Source organism: Canis lupus, chromosome 7 (assembly GCF_003254725.2).
Source record: "Canis lupus dingo isolate Sandy chromosome 7, ASM325472v2, whole genome shotgun sequence".
Lineage (NCBI taxonomy): Eukaryota > Metazoa > Chordata > Mammalia > Carnivora > Canidae > Canis > Canis lupus.
This window is the reverse complement of record NC_064249.1, coordinates 37,260,315-37,278,885: the sequence shown is the minus strand read 5'-3', so window position 1 is coordinate 37,278,885 and position 18,571 is coordinate 37,260,315. Positions and strand designations below refer to the sequence as shown.

At 38.0% G+C, this 18,571-nt stretch overlaps 1 protein-coding gene and 1 pseudogene across 7 annotated transcripts in view; both read left to right on the top strand.

Annotated features, from left to right (window-relative positions):
• AHCTF1 (AT-hook containing transcription factor 1) overlaps window positions 1-18,571 on the top strand; it is a 77,631-nt gene that overhangs the window by 28,594 nt on the left and 30,466 nt on the right. For 6 of the 7 annotated variants that reach the window (XM_049112441.1, XM_049112438.1, XM_049112442.1 and 3 more), the window contains 13 exons: window positions 1,205-1,355; window positions 2,766-2,898; window positions 2,980-3,161; window positions 3,680-3,741; window positions 4,568-4,696; window positions 9,964-10,054; window positions 11,257-11,346; window positions 13,552-13,692; window positions 14,335-14,439; window positions 15,517-15,610; window positions 17,210-17,333; window positions 17,496-17,552; window positions 18,277-18,423. In XM_049112441.1, the coding sequence (XP_048968398.1) occupies window positions 1,205-1,355; window positions 2,766-2,898; window positions 2,980-3,161; window positions 3,680-3,741; window positions 4,568-4,696; window positions 9,964-10,054; window positions 11,257-11,346; window positions 13,552-13,692; window positions 14,335-14,439; window positions 15,517-15,610; window positions 17,210-17,333; window positions 17,496-17,552; window positions 18,277-18,423 (1,506 nt within the window). The remainder of the gene's footprint in view (window positions 1-1,204; window positions 1,356-2,765; window positions 2,899-2,979; window positions 3,162-3,679; window positions 3,742-4,567; window positions 4,697-9,963; window positions 10,055-11,256; window positions 11,347-13,551; window positions 13,693-14,334; window positions 14,440-15,516; window positions 15,611-17,209; window positions 17,334-17,495; window positions 17,553-18,276; window positions 18,424-18,571) is intronic. The other variant, XM_049112439.1, reaches the window with a different exon arrangement.
• Window positions 12,878-13,096, top strand: LOC112649005 (U4 spliceosomal RNA; annotated as a pseudogene).

Sequence of the window (18,571 nt, the reverse complement as noted above, 5' to 3'; positions counted from 1 at the left end):
CCCCACGCTGGGTGTAGAGATTACTTAAAATCTTTTTTTGTTGTGTTTTTGAAAGAGAGAGTGCAAGTGAGGTAGGGAGCAGAGGGAGAGAGAGAATCTTTAGCAGGGTCCACATTTAGCATGGAGCCCAATGCAGGGCTCAATCTCACAATCCCAAGATCATGACCTGAGCTGAAATCAAGAGTCAGATGCTCAACTGACTAAGCCACCCAGGCACCCCATTTAAAAATAAAAATCTAAAAAAAAAAAAATCTAAAAAAAAATAAAAATAAAAATCTTTATAAAAGTAAATACAATTTCTTAAATTAAAAAAAATGGTCTTTCCACTTCTAAAAAAGGATAAGTACATTAGCCTTTCAGGTGACTGTTTTTCTAGCTGAATTCTTCAAGAAAAAGTGGCATGCTGCTAATAGCCATGTTGCCCCTACATTACTTTGTATAGAATAGGGTTTCTTAACCTAGTGTTTGAGGTTATGTGGATGGGCTTTAAAGAATCCATGAATTATATGTAACATTTTTATGATTATGCATTTTTCTGGGAAAAGTTTCATAGCTTTTGTTAGATTGTTTTTCCCCCTAAAGATGTATCTATTTGAGAGAGAGCACATGCATGTGCATGGTGGGTAGGAGGGGTAGGTAGAGGGAGAGAGAGAGAATCCTAAGCAGACTCTAAACTGAGCGTGGAACCCAAAGAGGGTCTCGATTCCACAACCATGAAACCACGACCTGAACCAAAACCAAGACTCATGCACTCAACTGACTATGCCACGCGGGTGCCTCAGCTTTTGTTAGATTCTTAAAGAGATTGATGAGCAAAAAAAATTTACGAGCTGCTATTCTAGAGCAAGAATTTCACTGAGAACACAGGAAGAGGTTTGCTGGCCTGAGTATATTTGTACATAATTGTGATGGTTAGTCCAGTTTACACTCTAGCTGAAAATACATGAAGGTTTTCGTGTTTGATAACTGCCTTAGAAGGTTTGTTGGTTACTATTTTTAAGAGACTGAGTTTAGCCTTTTGTTTGTGTTTAAGCCATATAAAATTTCAGAGCCTTTTTCTGTGATTTGTTCTCTTTATTCTTTAAGTTTGTGTTTTCTTTGTATTGTATGAAAAATTTTTAAATTCAGAGAACATTTAATTTTTTAATGTCTTCTGGCTTAGAATTCTATTAAGATAGAGATTTGTGTACATTTTATGTTTCAGGGATTAGAGTACTGTGAAGAGAGATACACACTGGACCTCACAGGTGGCATGTTTCCTTTGAGGGGACAGACTAGTAATACCAAACTTTTGGGGTGCCAGAGTATAGAGAAATATCGATATCATGGCGACAGAGAGGAAGGTATGAATGAAGGTTGGTTAAAAGCAGTCTTATATGTCTTGTGGAATGCTTGATTTTAATATTTATCTTGATTTAAGATTTATGACAGATATTGCTTTTTAGCAATATTTCATACTCCTGGCAGTTAAAAAAAATTGGAATACTGATTATAGAATTGCTTTAGGGGTCTGTATGAGATACTTGGTATTTCTTACTTTCCAGTTTGCTGTGCAGAACCCAAGTAGAGTAGATCAAAGGACCCTTAAATGAGGGACCATTGTATTTTTTGGGGGGGGAGGACCATTGTATTTTAATCCAGCTCTCTAAACATACAAGAATGGTCTCTAGTTTTGACTAGTATGAATAGTCAAAATAATGGTTCCTTGTGTATTTTTTGACACAAATGGCAAACATGACTTGGTTGTCTTTAGTTTTTCTCTTTCGTTTAGTATCCTCCCTTTTTCCTGCTAAACAACCCTTGCACAGTAAAAATGCCATAGATTTTGGAATCTAATGTAGCTTCAGATGTCAGCTCTGTCACTAGTTGTAACCCTTGACAAATTATTTAACATTTCTGAGCCTCCCTTTACCCACCTATGAGTGGAATAATACAGTTGTACTTTTTGCAAAGGGTGGCTGTGAGAAAGAAATATGGTCCTGGGGTAGGTTCATTCAGCTCTGGGCATGTTCCCTAGAGTAGAGTCCTGTTTGTGTGTGTTTAAATTGGGATTCACTCTCATGGGTAGCTCCTCCATCCTGGGTACATCCTCTGTGCCTCTCCTACGTCTGTGTTTGTGGTCCAGTCTTCACATCCAGCTAAAAGTGCCCAGAATACCACTCTTCAGACTCTACCTCTTATTCCCTACTCCTCTCTGCTTTTATGTTTTCCATTAGTTGTGTCTCAGATGTTTGCTTTTTTCTCTCTTGTTGATGCCTCTTACTTGTTGATGCCTCCTACTTGTTCTTGTCTTTCTGTTCCCCACAACCACTGTCCAGGTGCTTGTCTCTATCCCCTCACTCCCCTTCCCATAGAGTTGGAGCAGCCCTTCTCCACTAGAAAGCTGGGTGCCTCACAGCTTCCATTTTCGGTATTGACAATCTCTGGTACTGGCTGTGTGCCCTTGTTAGGAGAAGGATAATTGTCTGCTTTTCCCTCTAGTACCTCAAAGTTGCCAAAATGTTAAACGAAAACAAACCAGGAATAACTTTGCTGGTTAGTACTTTTTAATGAAATCTTCTTGAAATGGAGAAACAGTAAAGATATAAGATATATCTTTACAAGATCTAAAGATACAACTTACAGAATGAGTGATAGAAATGTGCTTTGACATATCAAGTATGATTAAAACTTCATAATTTATGAGAAAATGTTGCTAAAATTTTATTTGAGATCATTTTACTTTGTGATTACTCAATGTATAAAAATTATATTCTTTCTTTTAGCTCTGTCTCCTGACACTAGTGTTTCAGTCTTTACCTGGCAGGTGAATATATATGGACAAGGAAAGCCCTCTATGTATTTAGGGCTTTTTGACATAAATCGTTGGTATCATGCACAAATGCCAGATTCATTAAGGTATGATTTCTCCCTCTCTTTTTTTGTATTTGTATGTGTGGCAGCTCAGTGATTTGATAATTTTGTAAAATTTTCTTTTAGATCAGGAGAGTATCTGCATAATTGCTCTTATTTTGCATTGTGGTCACTGGAGTCTGTTGTGAATAAGACTTACCCACATTACATCTTGGATGTACTAGTAAATGAGAGAAGCTTAAGTCGAGGAATCCCTCCTTCATATCCACCTCCTGAGCAGTTTTTTAACGCAAATATTTACAATTTTGGTATGTATTTCCTTAACATTACCTTTTGAGAAAAATAATACACACAAGGATGTCTGTGTGTAATATATATATATATGTATAGTGTGTGTGTGTGCGTACATAAATGGGCAATACATAGTGTGTAGTATACGTGGGTGTGTGTATGCGTGTATGTGTGTGTATATATATGTACGTATGTATGTATGTATATAGTTACCTGGTCATATCTCATTACCGTTAGTTAATACATGGGTATGCTTAGGAAATTAATTTGATATGTACATGAGAATTTTAATACTTGGATGTTTTATGAAAAAATTACCACTATTGATTTGCTAGAAAAGATAACTATTATTTATGTTGAAGTTTGGTATCTTATCAGGATAGAAATATCTGGAAAAATTATTTTAAAATTTATTGTATGTAATAATTTTGATATCTTGCCTAGCAGTCTCTTGTTAGGATAAATGTTGTTTTATTAATGCCATCTAAAATATAATATGTAAACAGATTTTTTTTTTTTTACATCTTTGTTTTAGATGCGACTTGTTTGTTAAACTCAGGAATTGTTCATGTAACTTGTAATGGCTTTCAAAAGGAGGTAGGTAACAACTATGTAGATAGAGTGTATCTTACTGAACTAAAGTCAGATTACAGATTTAAACTTTATTTAGTGTTAATTATATAAACTGTTGTTTCAGCTTAAATGGTAGCTTCTGCTAGGTTTGTGATATGAGCAACTAGTAGCATCAGTTACTGATGGCAACCTCCCAGAAGAAGTATTGGGGTTGTGTGGATGTTAGCTACTTGAACCTTAAGGAAAAGAGCAAAGTAGGTCAGTGCCTTAACAATATATATCCCTTTTTATTCTTACTCTTAATTCTCCTCTTTCATCTCAGGAAGTTTATGAATAAGTGGAGTAACTCAAAGAAGGTGCCTAGCACAGTGCCTGCCATGGAGTGGGTAATTTCGACTATAGATCGAAAAAGACTTTTCCAGGAAAACACAAAGTGGCAGATTTCGAGGTTGATAATCTGCTAGATGTGCATGAATGCCATATCTATACTTCATATTAACTCTTTTACATTAGATCAGGAGGAATAAACTGCAGGGCTGTGTGTGGGGTGCGGGGGGTGTTCGTTCATTAAGATCTGTTGTCACTGAGTGTCAGCTTTAGAAGTGATAGGCTTACCCATCATAAAAACAAAGCCACCCAAAGTACCCTTATCAGTGATTTATTCATAACTAGCATGTATTGGTTTAGCTCAACCCATAAACCTTTTTCCTTGCAAGAAGTGAGAGTCTTTTACAATTTCCAATCAGTATCAAAATATTAAGTATAAAGTAGAGTGATGAGTTTATTAACTTCTTAAATTTGATTATTTCAGATTGTGTGTTGATTGGTATTTATTCATCAATTTTCACAGACATTGAGGTTTTTGAAGAAGTCAGGAGCATCTCTGAGTGAATTCATACCTGATGGCTATAATCGGTGTCTTATGGCTGGCCTTCTGTCACCAAGACTTAATGATACTCACCCATCCAGTTTAAGTCAGGTGAGATGATGTCGAATGCTCTTGTTCCTTCTGAGTCACATTATTAGCTTTCTATCATAATTAAAATCTGCTAGATAATTTCTGCAAAAGTAGATTAAGTAGTGTAATGCTCACTCTGTGTGATCAGTAGCTGTGGTCTTATGTTTGGCTTAAAATACGTAATCCCAGGACTCGGTAGGCCATAACTTGGCACCAGATTCACTTAGCTGTACAGAAGGCCATAGGACAGGAGGCCCATCATGGCAGCCTCAGGCACGTCATGAATAGAAGTTGTTATAAGAGGCCGGGAGCCATTTTCCAGCTCCTGTGAGAACTGCACAGGTGCAAGGGAACAAGACCACATGAGTGAAAATCGTCTTGGATTTACTAGTAAATCTCATGGTATAGAACAAAAGTATGTGATCACTGGGAGCTTGTTCTTGGTTTTTATCATTGGAGTATTGAGTCAGAAATTCAGGAGTAGAGCCCAGCACTCAGTGTTTTAAGAAGCCTTTGATGTGGGGGCACCATGGCGCAGTTAGTTAAGCGTCCAACTCTTGATTTTGGCTCAGGTCATGATCTCAGGGTCCTGGGATCAAGCCCTGCCTGGGCTCCTTGCTCAGTGGGGAATCTACTTCTCTCCCTCTGTCCCTCCCCCTGCTCGCTGGCACTGTCTTGGTCTCTCTCAAATAAATAAATATCTTTTTAAAAAGAAATGCCTGGGTGGTTCAATGATTGAGCGTCTGCCTTTGGTTCCGGGTGAGACCCTCAGGTGCCAGGATTGAGTCCCACATTGGGCTCCCGATAAGGAGCCTGTTTCTCCTCCTTTAAGATTTTATTTATTTACCCATGAGAGACAGAGAGAGGCAGAGATAATAGGCAGAGGGAGAAGCAGGGTCCCCAAGGCGAGCCCAAATGGGACTCGATCCCAGGACTGCAGGACCATGCCCTGGGTCAAAGGCAGACGCTCAATTGCTGAGCCACCCAGGCGCCCTCTTGATGTGATTCTGATGCAGTGTTTTGAGAATCACTGCTTTATTTGAATCCAGTATCTTCTGAAAGCCTGTGAGAAGGTTCCAAGTTTCTGTAAAATGAGGGTATGTGAGTGGCTATTTTGTAGACTGTCTACCTGTTGCCTGCTTCCAGCCCTATGTCTGACCACCCTTGCCCCCAATTTCTCTGTGTGTGGTCTCTCCAATAACTTAGGCTGACTGCTTGGAGAGCTACCCCAACTCTGTTCTCACACCACTCCCCTCTGTGAGGACCTGAGGACACAGTTTCCATCACATCGCTGGGTCCATCACCTTTCCTTATTACTACTGTTCACAGATTTGGGTGACCTGTCTTGCCCCATGGTGTCTTCCTCTTTTCTTTGCCCTCGATTGATACCTTCCTCTGCTCTTTTAACAATCATTCATTGGGATCTGGTGATGATACAGAGGCAGAAAGTAAATGGCTGTGTTCCATCGTTATCCATAGATAGCAAGATCTTTTTTCAGAAAGGCTACAGCAGTTGGAGGTTTCTTTATTTCATCATGAGTTGTATGGTCTTTTTAACCCATCTACCAGGTGAGAGTTACAGAAGAATTGCTAGTATGTTGTGCAGAAGAGATATATTTGTTCTTTCTGTCTAATGGCCCAAGAATACGTTGAGGGTTGTTGTTGATAAAACAGCACAATCCAACTATGAGGCTGCTGATTTCCAGCCATACACATTCAGGCTAGTAGGTGTCCATTTCCCTGCCCTCAAGAAGACAAGTAGAAAAAGCACGAGACTCAAGATAGCTTTATGCAGCTCTGACTTGGGTTCATTAAAAGACCTTAGGTAACTCTGGCACTGGTGGCCCTACTGTCCTTCTGTCAGGGACTGGACTGCCTTTCCCTGCCCGGTGCTCCAGCTGGGTGATGGCAGAGGACTTACTGTTCATGGTCTTCAGGGACTTGAGCACTTGAAGTGCTCCATTTAACTTTCTCGTTTTAGGGAACTTACTGATACAGATTTTTTTTTTCTAATTACATATTGGCAAGTTTAGTTAAAGCAATAATATCTTAAAAATTTGAAATGAGAAAAAAATTACTTATAGTTCAGCCATGTGAATAAAACAGCATTTCATGTTTTCTGTGATTAAATCTGGTGTTCCAGTGCATTTTGGGTTTTTTTCCAATTATGTATAAATAATACATGAATAATTTGAATTTAGAAAATTGGCTAAAGTGTGTGGAGGCATGAAACTGTTGATATTTTGTTGACCATTCTTCATTGTATCTTTTTTTTTTTTAACTTCATTCCTAGAACAGACCAAATTAACTATATTTTTTAGAGATGCACATGTAGAGGTAAAGCAAAAAAGAAAAGCAAGAAAATGATGGCTTCAGAAGGCAGGGGAGAGATTGTGGTTGTCACGGTGGACGGGAGGGTTGGGTGGCAGCAGACACAGGGCTTCCACATTACTGCCAAATACTCTGAATCTAAACCTGAGTGGTAGTCTTGTCAGTGTCCACTTTGTAATCATTTGTTAGTTTAAATATATAGTGCATGGGTTTTATGTCTACTTTTCTTTCATGCATCTCTTTATCCCTTCTTCATGTACACAAAAAGGAAGATATAAGTGCAATTTATATTTTTATTGGCTGGTCAGTATTCTGTTAATTTCATATTTTAGGTCTTATCCTTTTTTTACTGGGTTGGCTATGGAAATCTATGATACATATTTATCATCTTTGTTGTCAGTCTTCTAGATATCCCCCTACTGTTTTCCTTGTGATTTGTTTTATGGTATCTTTTGCTACATACAAGTTGATATTTTTGTAGTCAAATATATATATATCCCTCCCTGTAGGGAGCCTGCTCCTCCCTCTGCCTATGTCTCTGCCTGTTTCTCATGAATAAATAAATAAAATCTTAAAAAAAAAAGTAAGATTTAAATGTTTCTTTAACATTTAAGGCTTCAGTTTATCTTTGTGTGTCGCATCAAAGGTTGATTGTTCTTTCTCCCAGATGATGAAGAGTCCAGCTGTGCTATACATACACTTATAGCTTAGAATGCAGAATATCCTTTTATCCTTCTACTGACTGACATACCACATTTATTTAATTTCCTGTGTCTGTCTGTACCGCGTTGTTTCTGGGTTTTTATTTCATCCCTTTAATCTCATCTAATTCTATGCCATTTTAAGATACTGCTTTAATATTTGCTAATATGGCCCCTTTTTTTCCATAGTTTTCAATTTATAGGCATTTATTCTTTTGTATTAATTATAAGATGATTTTATCCAGCACTCCCATTGGAACTCTTTTTTTTTTTTAAGATTTTATTTATTCATGAGAGACACAGAGAGAGAGAGAGAAAGAGGCAGAGAGACACACAGGCAGAGGGAGAAGTAGGCTCCATGCAGGGAGTCTGACATGGGACTCAATCCCGGGACTCAGGATCACGCCCTGGGCTGAAGGCGGCACTAAACCACTGAGCCACCTGGGCTGCCCGAAACTCTCTTTGGAAAAGTGTTATATTCACATTGATTTTGGAGAGTATTGATATTTTTATCATCATTTTGTCCAAGTGTAAATGTTATATGTTCCCATTTATTCAGGGTTGGTTTTCTATCAGCAAGAGTTTATAGTTCTAACAAATCTCATTCTGATTTTTATCCCTAAATGTTCCATAGTTTTGCTCTTTTTAGTAGAACATTTTTCATGTATTCATTTCTGGATGGTTATTGCCAGTACAAAAAAATGCAATTGATTTTTGTATATTCACTTAATATATATTTAACCACATTAGAATTTCTTAGATTTTCAAGATGTGCAGTCATCAGCAAATACAGGCTTCTATTTTCTTTTTCCATTTTTTGTCATCTTCTCACAGCATTTGGTAGAACCTCTTCAAACTGTGTAAAGATAATGGTACCAGCAGACATTCTTATTTTGTCCCTGATGTCAATGTAAATTGCTTTACCGGAGTCCAATTTGGGGTCATGCCTTTCTTCATTTTAGGGGAACCTTTATCATATTGTAGCCCCTCTATTCCTGTTTGACTCCTCTTTTTTCATTTAAAAAAGTTTGAATAAAAATAAAATAAAGTTTGCTACTTGAATGAATGGAATTCAGATTTCTTGGATATTCAGTGTGATTTGTAATGATTTTAAGTAACAGACTAAGACACAGCTATATCTTATAGTCACTTGCTTAAAATGTGTAATTCCATAGTTTTTAATAAATCTCTGGGGGATGCCTGGGTGGCTCAGCAGTTAAGCGTCTGCCTTCAGCTTGGAGCATGAGCCTGGAGTCCCGGGATTGAGTCCCACGTTGGGCTCCCTACATGGAGCCTGCTTCTCCCTCTGCCTGTGTTTCTGCCTCTCTCTTTGTCTCTCTCATAAATAAATAAAGAAAATCTTTAAAAATAATAATAATAATCCATGGAATTGTACACCTATCCCTACATTCAGTTTTAGAACACTTATTGCCCCCACAAAACCCCCATATTCTTTCCTCCCTCCTCCTCACCCCTGGCTTTTGATAACCATTCATCTGTTTTCTGTCTTCATAGTCTTCCTTGTTATTTATACGAATTCATCTGTGTTGTAGCATGTGTCAGCCCTTTGTCTTGTTTAACGTCTGTGTCCTGTAATGTCTGTAAGGAATGTACGTACTGCAGTTCATTTATTCGTTCTTTAGTTGATGGGCATTTGACTTGTTTCCAGTTTGGGACTATGATGAATAATGTTGCTTCATGAACAGTTTTGGTGTGGGCACGTGTTTTCATTTCTCTTGAGTGTGGAGTTGCTGGGTCATGAGGTGATGCAGTATTAAAGGCAGTTTACCAAAGTGGCTTTACCATCTTGCATCCTTACCATCGGTGTATGGAGATTCCAGGTATTCTGTATTACCACCAATAATTGTTACTGTCTGGCTTTTTGTTTATAGCCACCTAGTGAGTCATGATTTTATAAGCCTTTAAATGTAGGTGTTCTTTTTTTTTTTTTTTTTAAGATTTATTTATTTTAGAGAGCATGCATGCAGGGGGGCAGGAGGCAGGGGAAGAAGGGAGAGAGAAAATCTCTAGCAGTCTCCCCAGCTGAGCATGGAGCCCAAAGTGCGGCTCAATCCCAAGATCCAGAGATCATGACCTGAGATGAAACCAAGTATCAGATGCTTAACCAACTGAGCCACCCAGGTGCCCCTAAACGTTTGTATTCTTACAGAACTTGCTATCTTTGAGTCTGTAATCAGATATCCTTTATCTTCATTTCTTACTATTTTTCCCCCCTTTTTTTAATGTATGATTCAGGAAGAACAGTTAGAAGCTATATTGTCAGCAGCGATCCACACAAGTTGCCTGGGACTCTTGACTGGATGTATCAAAAAGTGGACAAAAGAAGGTAAGATGCTAGTTTGTTTTTTTTAAAAGACTTTATTTATTATTCATGAAAGACACGCAGAGAGAGGCAGAGACACAAGCAGAGAGAGAAGCAGGGTTCATGCAGGGAGCATGTAGGACTCCATCCGGGAACCGCGGGATCACACCCTGGGCCAAAGGCAGGCACTTAACCACTGAGCACCCCCAGGCGTCCCAAGATGATAATTTTTAACAAAAAAGTACTTTTGTATTTAAAATTTTCTAAATTATTAATTCCTTTGGAGAGTTTAGTTAAACTTTGAGATAATTATAGTCATCTTGCTATTTTAAGACGTTATGTAGAGGGATCCTATATACCCTTTTATCACCCTCCCCCTGCAGATCTGGTAAGCCTCTGGTACAATGTCTCAGGACCCCCACATTGTCCCCCACACCTGCCTCCCCCCACCGCTAAGCCCCAGGAGCTACCAGTCTGTTCTATACTTCTGTAATTTTGTCATTTCCAAAATGTTCAAAAATGAATTTATATAGTAGATATATAACTTTTGGGCTTGACTCTTGAGCAAAATTCTCTGGAATTCATCCCCATTGTTGTGTATCCTCTTTAAAAACACTCTACACACATTTTTGCTGAGTCATTTGAGAATAAGTTGAGGACATCACGTTCCTTGACTTGTATTTCAGTTTTTTTCCCAAGAACAAGAGCATTCATTACAAAACCACTTTGTACTTTAAAAAAAACAGGAAAACCTTGATACATGCTATTATCTGATTTCCAGATCTGATTGGAATCTTACTAATCATGCCAGTAAGGTCCTCAGTAGCATTTATAGGGATAGGGAGTCCAGAATGTAACCCACAATATGCTTTACATTTAGTGTTTATGTTCTTTTAATCTCTCTTACTCTGATGCAATTCCTAGGCTTTTTATCTTTCAAGAAATTGGCATGTTTAAAGAATATAAGCCTATAATTTTCCAGCCTTTCAATGTGTTTGTTAATTTTTCCTCATAATTAGATGGAGATTTTACATTTTTCACAGCCGCACTACATGAAGTGATGTTCTCCTTGCTGTATCTCTTGGGCTTGGTACCAGTTTGTGTCTCTTGTCAGTGTTGATGATGGCATTGCTCAGTGTGGTCTCTGTCAGGTTTCCCCACTGGAGTTACTAATTTTTTTGTTTGTAATTATTCTCCCTCCCTCCCCATTGATATTTACAAATAAGAGCAACCAAATTCTGCTGCTAATCTGCGTTTTGTTCTTGAATGGACATGGAATAAAGTGGTTTTTACAAAAGAGGAATTTGACAGACTATGTAAGTATTACATTAAAAAATTAACCTTGGTTTATGTTTTAAGTACATGACGATAATAACTTACTCACTTTGGAACTTGTAAACCATTTTTTTTTTAAGGATTTTATTTATTTGAGAAAGAGAGAGTTAGCACAAGCAAGAGGAGCAGCAGAGGCAGAGGGAGAAGCAGCCTCCCCACCAGGCAGGGAGCCCCACACAGGACTCAATCCCAGGACCCTGGGATCATGACCCAAGCAGAAGGCAGACATCTACCCAAGCTCCTGAAAACCATTTCTTTTAAAGATTTTATTTTTAAGTAATTTCTATACCCAGTGTTGGGCTCAAACTTATAATCTCAAGATCAGGAGTCCCAAGCTCTACCACTGAGCCAATCAGGCACCCTGACAAATTTATTTTTTTGAGCAAGATTTTGCAACAGATTGTTAAACTGGCAACATGTTAGTATGTCTGCAATACTGAGTTTCAGAGTTAAACCTTATCTTTGATCTTAGTAGATGAATTTATGAAGGATGCTGAAGATAGAGTTAGGAGAATGTGCCAGGTAACCTCAGAAGCTCCTCTGCTTACTCACTTTCTACTTAAAATATTTATGACTATAAAACAACTGAATAGGAGGGCAAAAAAAACCTCCATCTTCTAACAGATGTCATCAGTCATTTGAAGTAATCTTTCTTCTTGACAGTCTTACTCGTCTGTCATACACTTTGAGTTTTGAGGTGTCCTATAAATATCAAAAACCCATTTTGTGCAAAAATGATGTTCAGGGTATATGATTGCCCTGTACATAAAAGTAAGATTTAAGTTCATTTAGAAGTATTTGTTTTTGCTATTTCTATCATGTGTCAATGATGAATGAGTAAGTGTACTGTATAAATAAGTTACCCATAGTAGAGAATCTGCTGCCGTGTTACTAGGAAGACATGGGGTTCTATGGTATTTTAGGCCATATTTATGAAACTTTTAAACATGAAATAATTTTAAGTATTTCAGTAATCGGTTAAAGTGAGGAACAAACACCTGGTATTTCAGAGTCAGGGTTAAAAAAATGTATTTTTTTTTAGAGGAAAATGTCTTTAGGACTGGTTATGTAATTCATGTAAAAAAATTCAGATCCATTCATAAATTATATGCCTTTGTTATACTTTGAGCATAATGTGTGGTACTTCAGGTTTGAACCTGGTAACTCAGCCATTACTGCTGCCTTGAGCTTCATTACTGGTTAATGGAGTTTTTTTGTTTTTAATTATTAATTCATTCATGAGAGACATCGAGAGAGGCAGAGATATAGGCAGAGGGAGAAGCAGGTTCCTCAAGGGGAGCCTGATGTGAGACTTGAACCCAGGAACCCGGGATCATGCCCCGAGCTGAAGGCAGACGCTCAACCGCTGAGCCACCCAGGTGTCCCAAATGGAGTTGTTTTTTTTTTTTTGATCTAAATATAATTAAAATACAAAGTGTAGCATATTAAATGTATTGGAAGAAAAAAATAAATGTATTGGAAGTAAAGGAAATCATTTGATTTGAAGAAGGAAGCTTTGCACAGTGGCAGTATCGTAGCCAATGAGGTTTATCCGAGGCGTGATTATTGCTAATTGATTTGAGGAAGGATTTCTAATTAACATCTGTTTTCTGGTTTCCAATTACCCATTAAATATTAATGTAATTAAATCTTACCTAAAAGATGTAGCCAGTAGCAACTAAAATACCCATTTTTTTTCCCAAAAAATGAATTTGTAAACTCATTGTTGAGTTTAAAATGAAAGGATAATCAAGTCTACAATGACTTGTAACAAGCATGCGATTTTATTTTAATAAGTCTTTGAGTCTTAATCACTTTTGAAGACTGGAGGTGGAAAAAGTGCTTATAAAATCATCACAAAAACATCATGGGACATAAAAGATCTGATATGAAAGATTTCTTCGAGGGAGAAGCATTTAATGATTAGAACTAATTTCTAGTCAATCTCCCGTTGACTCTCCATCCCCTTCTTCTGATCCCATTGTTCATTCTGTGTCTTAAAAAACTAGGAATTTGTATTTGTCTCTTCTGGGTTTCTTGAGATCATTTGCCATTTCAACCTTGTTTTTGTAAATCTAATGTGTAGTCTAATTCTGTAATTAATAGGAGTTTGAGAAATCTTGTTTGTGATTTTAAGTAACTCAGATGTATTGTGTCAGAACCAATCTTGTATTTTATCCCACAAGGTACACCACTATTTGATGGTTCGTGTCGATTCATAGACCCACAGACCATACAGTCTCTCCAACAGTGCCACCTGCTTCTCAGCAACCTTAATTCCGTCTTAAACTGTTTTACCACAGAGGCCCAAGAGATCACCGAGAGAGGTGTGCTGTTTATCTTACATGAATGAGTTAATTTAGATTTTACTCCAAGAAAGAATAGATGTCTTAGATGCATCATTGTGCAAAGTGCAAAGAGGCCTTTTTAATTTATTTTTACTTACTTATTTTTAAATGGAAACCACAGAACATTATTAGATGTGCCATGAGCCCATGCTTATACAAGTTGGGAAATTTGACGGTTAAACTTCCTGTTAAGGTAGCGTGTATGAACTTCCAGTAGAGTTTTGAATTCTTATATATAAATTTTATTCACAGAAATCCTTGTAAATGTTTGTCTCTGTTTTGCCATTTAACCAAGATTGCTAATTTTACTTAAAAGCCTGGTTTGAACAACCTACATTGTTATTACTGTACTAGTTTACATTAATGTCTACATTTGACTTCTGAAACTAGGTAAATGGAAATGTAGCTAAGGTGGAAGCAGGTTCACCTTAATTGCCTAGTCATTAAGTTACTTAGTTCAGCATTTTGGAGGTTATTTTTTCAAGCTAAGTGTGTTTAAAAACCCATGTATGCTATTAAAGGTCACCAGATAATTCGTTTTTGAGAACTGTCCAGTGTCTTGATTTGTCGTTTGTGGCTGATAAATTGAACATTACACAACTGGTGTTCCACTCTTCACAGGTCTCATGGACTTACACAAAAAGTGCCTGGTTACCCGGCTCATCTGCCAGTACACGCAAGTGGTGCTTTGGTTCTGTCATTCTGGGCTTTTACCAGAGGGCTTAGGTAAAACATTTATTGAATCTGTAGATGCTAATGGAAACGTTCTTTAGTCTCTATCATTTGGTTGTTGTACTTTTCAGATTTCCTTTCTTCTGCCACCTCTCTTACATTTTCTTCTAGTCTTAGTTTGTATCTCAAGTGCCTTGCCCCATGCTTGATAAACAGGCTTTCCATACATGTTTATTGTGCCAAATGACATGAAAGAATATTTGACAAAACGTAGCTTCTAAAAAAGGGCTCAGTGATATCATCAGCTATAATTTAGATCCATTCAACTGTGGGTTTTATACTCTGATCTTTTTCTCCTTAAGTGTTCTCTTAATATGCTTATTGATCAAGATGATTTGCCATCAAGCAATATAATTTCATCTGTTCTCTTTTCATCTAATAATTCATGCCAATACCAAGAATCAGAGAATTTGACTTTTGCTGTGTTTGTTTAGAACACATTTTTTTTTTTTTTTTTTATGATTTTACTTATTAGCATGAGCAGGGAAGGGGTGGGGACGGCCAGAGGCAGAGGGAGAAGGAGAAGCAGTCTCTCCCCTGAGCAGGGAGCCAGATGTGAGGCTCAATTCTAGGACCCTGAGATCATGAATGGGCCAAAGACAGATGCTTCACCCACTTAGCCCCCCAGGCACCCCTGTTGAGACTTCTCAAGCCTCTAACTTCTTACATTTCCAGGGCACATGTTAGATTCTATTTAGAAGTGCTTCTGTCCCTGTTGATCTTATTCTTTCATTATTTTCTTTGGTTTTTACTTAAATAGTAAATACTGCTTGCTTTTAGATTATCATTTGAAATTAAGGGAATGATTAAGGATTAGGGGAGTGGAATCATTTCTGCAATAGATTCTCCAGAATTTTAAGCCAGCATCCTTGTTTTTTTATGGACCGTCATGAGAGACTTTTTTCATTTATGTATCTGTTAATAAAGGGCCGTATATTACTTAAATTTGGGAAGCCTGCAGACTAAACATCGTGCAATTATAGTAAAATATTAATGTGGGTAACTTTAGATATTGTTGGGATATTTTAGAAATATTACTGACTTTTTTCCCAACTCTTAAAAAAAATCTAGATGATGCTGTGCAGTTGTCCAGGTTGTACTACAACTACCCTGTAATTCAGAACTACTACACCAGTCGTCGACAGAAGTGTGAGCGTCTAGCAAGGTACCTTCCAGAACTTTCTAAAACCTATAGAAGTTGCTTTTGTAAGAAGTGATTGCTTTATCAGAACAGAATTCATCATGCTACAGAAAGAAAAAATGTGTGGAATTCTTAAGTGACAGAATTTGTTACCAGCATTATTTTAATTGTAATGTTTGCCTCTTTGCTTTGACCTAATGGTTATACCTTTATTTGATAACTTGAGTATGGCTACTCAGTATTTCCTAATTAAAGTAGTTACCACAATTGATTAGAGGAGATTCTATCACTTAAGCAAGTATTTTTCCGAGGATTCTTACTCTGAAAAGAACTAATAGCTCCAGTACATCAAAAACCATGAAGCATACCACCAGTTAGGCATTTTACATTCTTTATGTTAACAGTTGCATTTCAGTGCTTCAGCCACTGTTTTCTTTGACTTATTTTGTTTCTCTTTTTTAAAGTATATGAGTATCAGCCTCATTGGTTCCTTTGGAATAAAGAAGCAGAAGTAATAGAAGAAAGAGCAGGGTTCTGTCTCTGGAATTAGATAGCCTTCTTCCTCAAGTGGGAGTGATACTTGTAGAATAGCCTGCAATGTTGAGAGCAGTGGTTCACGAATGCGGAAACCAGGAGTGTTGTCAGAATCACCCAGAAATCAGTACTTAAAAGGCTGTGCTAGGTATAATTTGGTGTGTGGCAAGTTTGGTGCTTTAGAAGAAATAATCTTGGAGACAGAGCACCGATTTGAGAAATTTATGAGACATTATTTTTACAGATTTTCTTTATTTGAAAGGGAAAATGTATGCAAGTTGGGGGGAGGGCAGAGGGAAGAAGAGAGACTCTCAAGCAAACCCCCAGCTGAACATGGAGCCTGACAGGGGGCTTGATCTCACAACCCTGAGATCATGACCTGAGCCAAAATCAAGAGTTGGACCCTTAACTGACTGAGCCATCTAGGCAGGTGCCCCTATTAGGCATATTTTAAAATTCTAGATCTGTTAGTTCCTGAGTGTGTGTCTCTGAATGAGTTTGCTATGCTTTCTAATCCTGCTTGTCACATAAGTTGCACAGTCAGTATAAAGAAAGATTAAGTAGTGGATGCAGTGCTTGACTTGCCCAGGAAGCATAGGAAGTAGGAACTGCTGCCACCCTGGTTGTTATTAGATGAGGAGGCAGGGACAGTATCTGCCGACCACCTTGTGGGCACTCAGTGATAAATTTTTTGAAGGAATCACTAGGCTCAGAAGATTCTCAAGTAGTAAAATGGAAATCATAGCCCTTTGACTTTGAACTGCAGCATGTTTATGCTCAACCAGCTGCCATGCTCTTGTGCAGTTTGCTGTGGATGGTAAAACTTAGCATAGTCTTGGGCATCTGGCAGCAGGATCATGCTGTCCCCGGGACCTGACCTTTGCTCATGGGTTTATTGATGACCAAGCCTGAGGCTTTAGCAGGGTTCATCTGATTCTTAGTGACTGGACTTCATGTGATACTAAATGGGTTCCTGTTCTCAATTCTCTTCTTTTGATTGTGGGGATCGCTGAGGGTTTACTGCTTATCGTTCTGATAGTAGGAATTGACACAAATATTGAATAATCCTAAATGTTGCCCTTTTTGCAGAGGGAAGTGGAACCCGGATTGCTTGATGATTGACGAAATGGTCTCTCAGTTAGGAGATGGTGTAGAGAGGTTGTGGAAGCGGGATGAAGGCGGCACGGGAAAGTACCCTCCCTCTAGTCTGCATGTACGTTCTCCACAACACGGGCCCACGTGAGGACCACAGGGCTGCCCAGGGGCCGCGGGGGATGTGCTTAGCTACATTTTTCACACCTGGCACTAGGCCTGGGAAAAACAGTGTTAGTGAATTAATATATAAAACACACTGAATTTTTTATCCCTTGTATAGGCACTGCTTGACATATATCTACTGGACGACGTTACTGAAACAAGCAAACATGCTGTTGTATCCTTTAAAACACTGTCAAATGATTCATGTATTACCCAAATCAAAATTTGAGAATAGTAGGAACCTTGCACATCTAGTCTAATCTTAGTTTCACATTTGCAATTTTTTTAAAGGAATATTAACCCAGGGTCTGTTGGTTGGGTTTAGATGGTCTATGGCAGACCTGAAACTGTGCACCAAAGTTACCAACAGTGGCTCTGAAACATTGCTGGCCAAATGATCTTTCTTAATGAGGTTAACTTACGTGTTCCCTGCAAATACACGATAAGTTAGCTTAATGTTCCCTTTCTCATTGAGTCTGAGCCCAGTGGTCTTTGCGGTATTTTTGTACTGATGTCTGTTTCTTAATGTAAAAATGTGTCATATCTGTCATTCATAATTTATAAGACAATACATTATGTGTTTGCTTAAGCTGCTGGGTTCTGTGTACCTGGAGTTTTGTCTGTAGCTCTCTCTTTAGTTTGCTAGTAAGTTACTGACTTGAGGAATGAAGAAAGTGGACTTTAGTTCATGTCCTTTGCGGTGGTACTTACTGTTGAGAATGAGTGAAGTGGTTGTAGGATTGGCTGGTTTAATAACACTGCTATACTTGGATATCTGTTGTTGAATCCTAAAAGTGGTCTCTTCCAGCCTCTTGCTGCTGTAGTCTGTTCCTGCCTCATTTAAATAGATACATAGGATGTTTTCTTCTTGTTATTGTCCTTAATTCTCTTTTTGAAAGACCATTTATTTGTTGCTTGATATTATGTATTCCTTTCCAAACAAAACAGATTCTTGCATTGAATCATTTCCCACTGCCTTTGCCATTCCTTGGGGCCAGGTGAAACTTATTCAAGGGTTTTGGCTGATAGATCATAATGACTATGGGGTAAGTCTGCTCACTTAGAGTAAACTTTCATAAAACATTAGCATTTCAGAAGGAGTACATAGCTGTGGATTAAATGTGACATTCCAGATATGATACAGTCTGCTTCTGCAATAATTTACAGTGGACTCAGCTCAGCCAGTACCTTTAC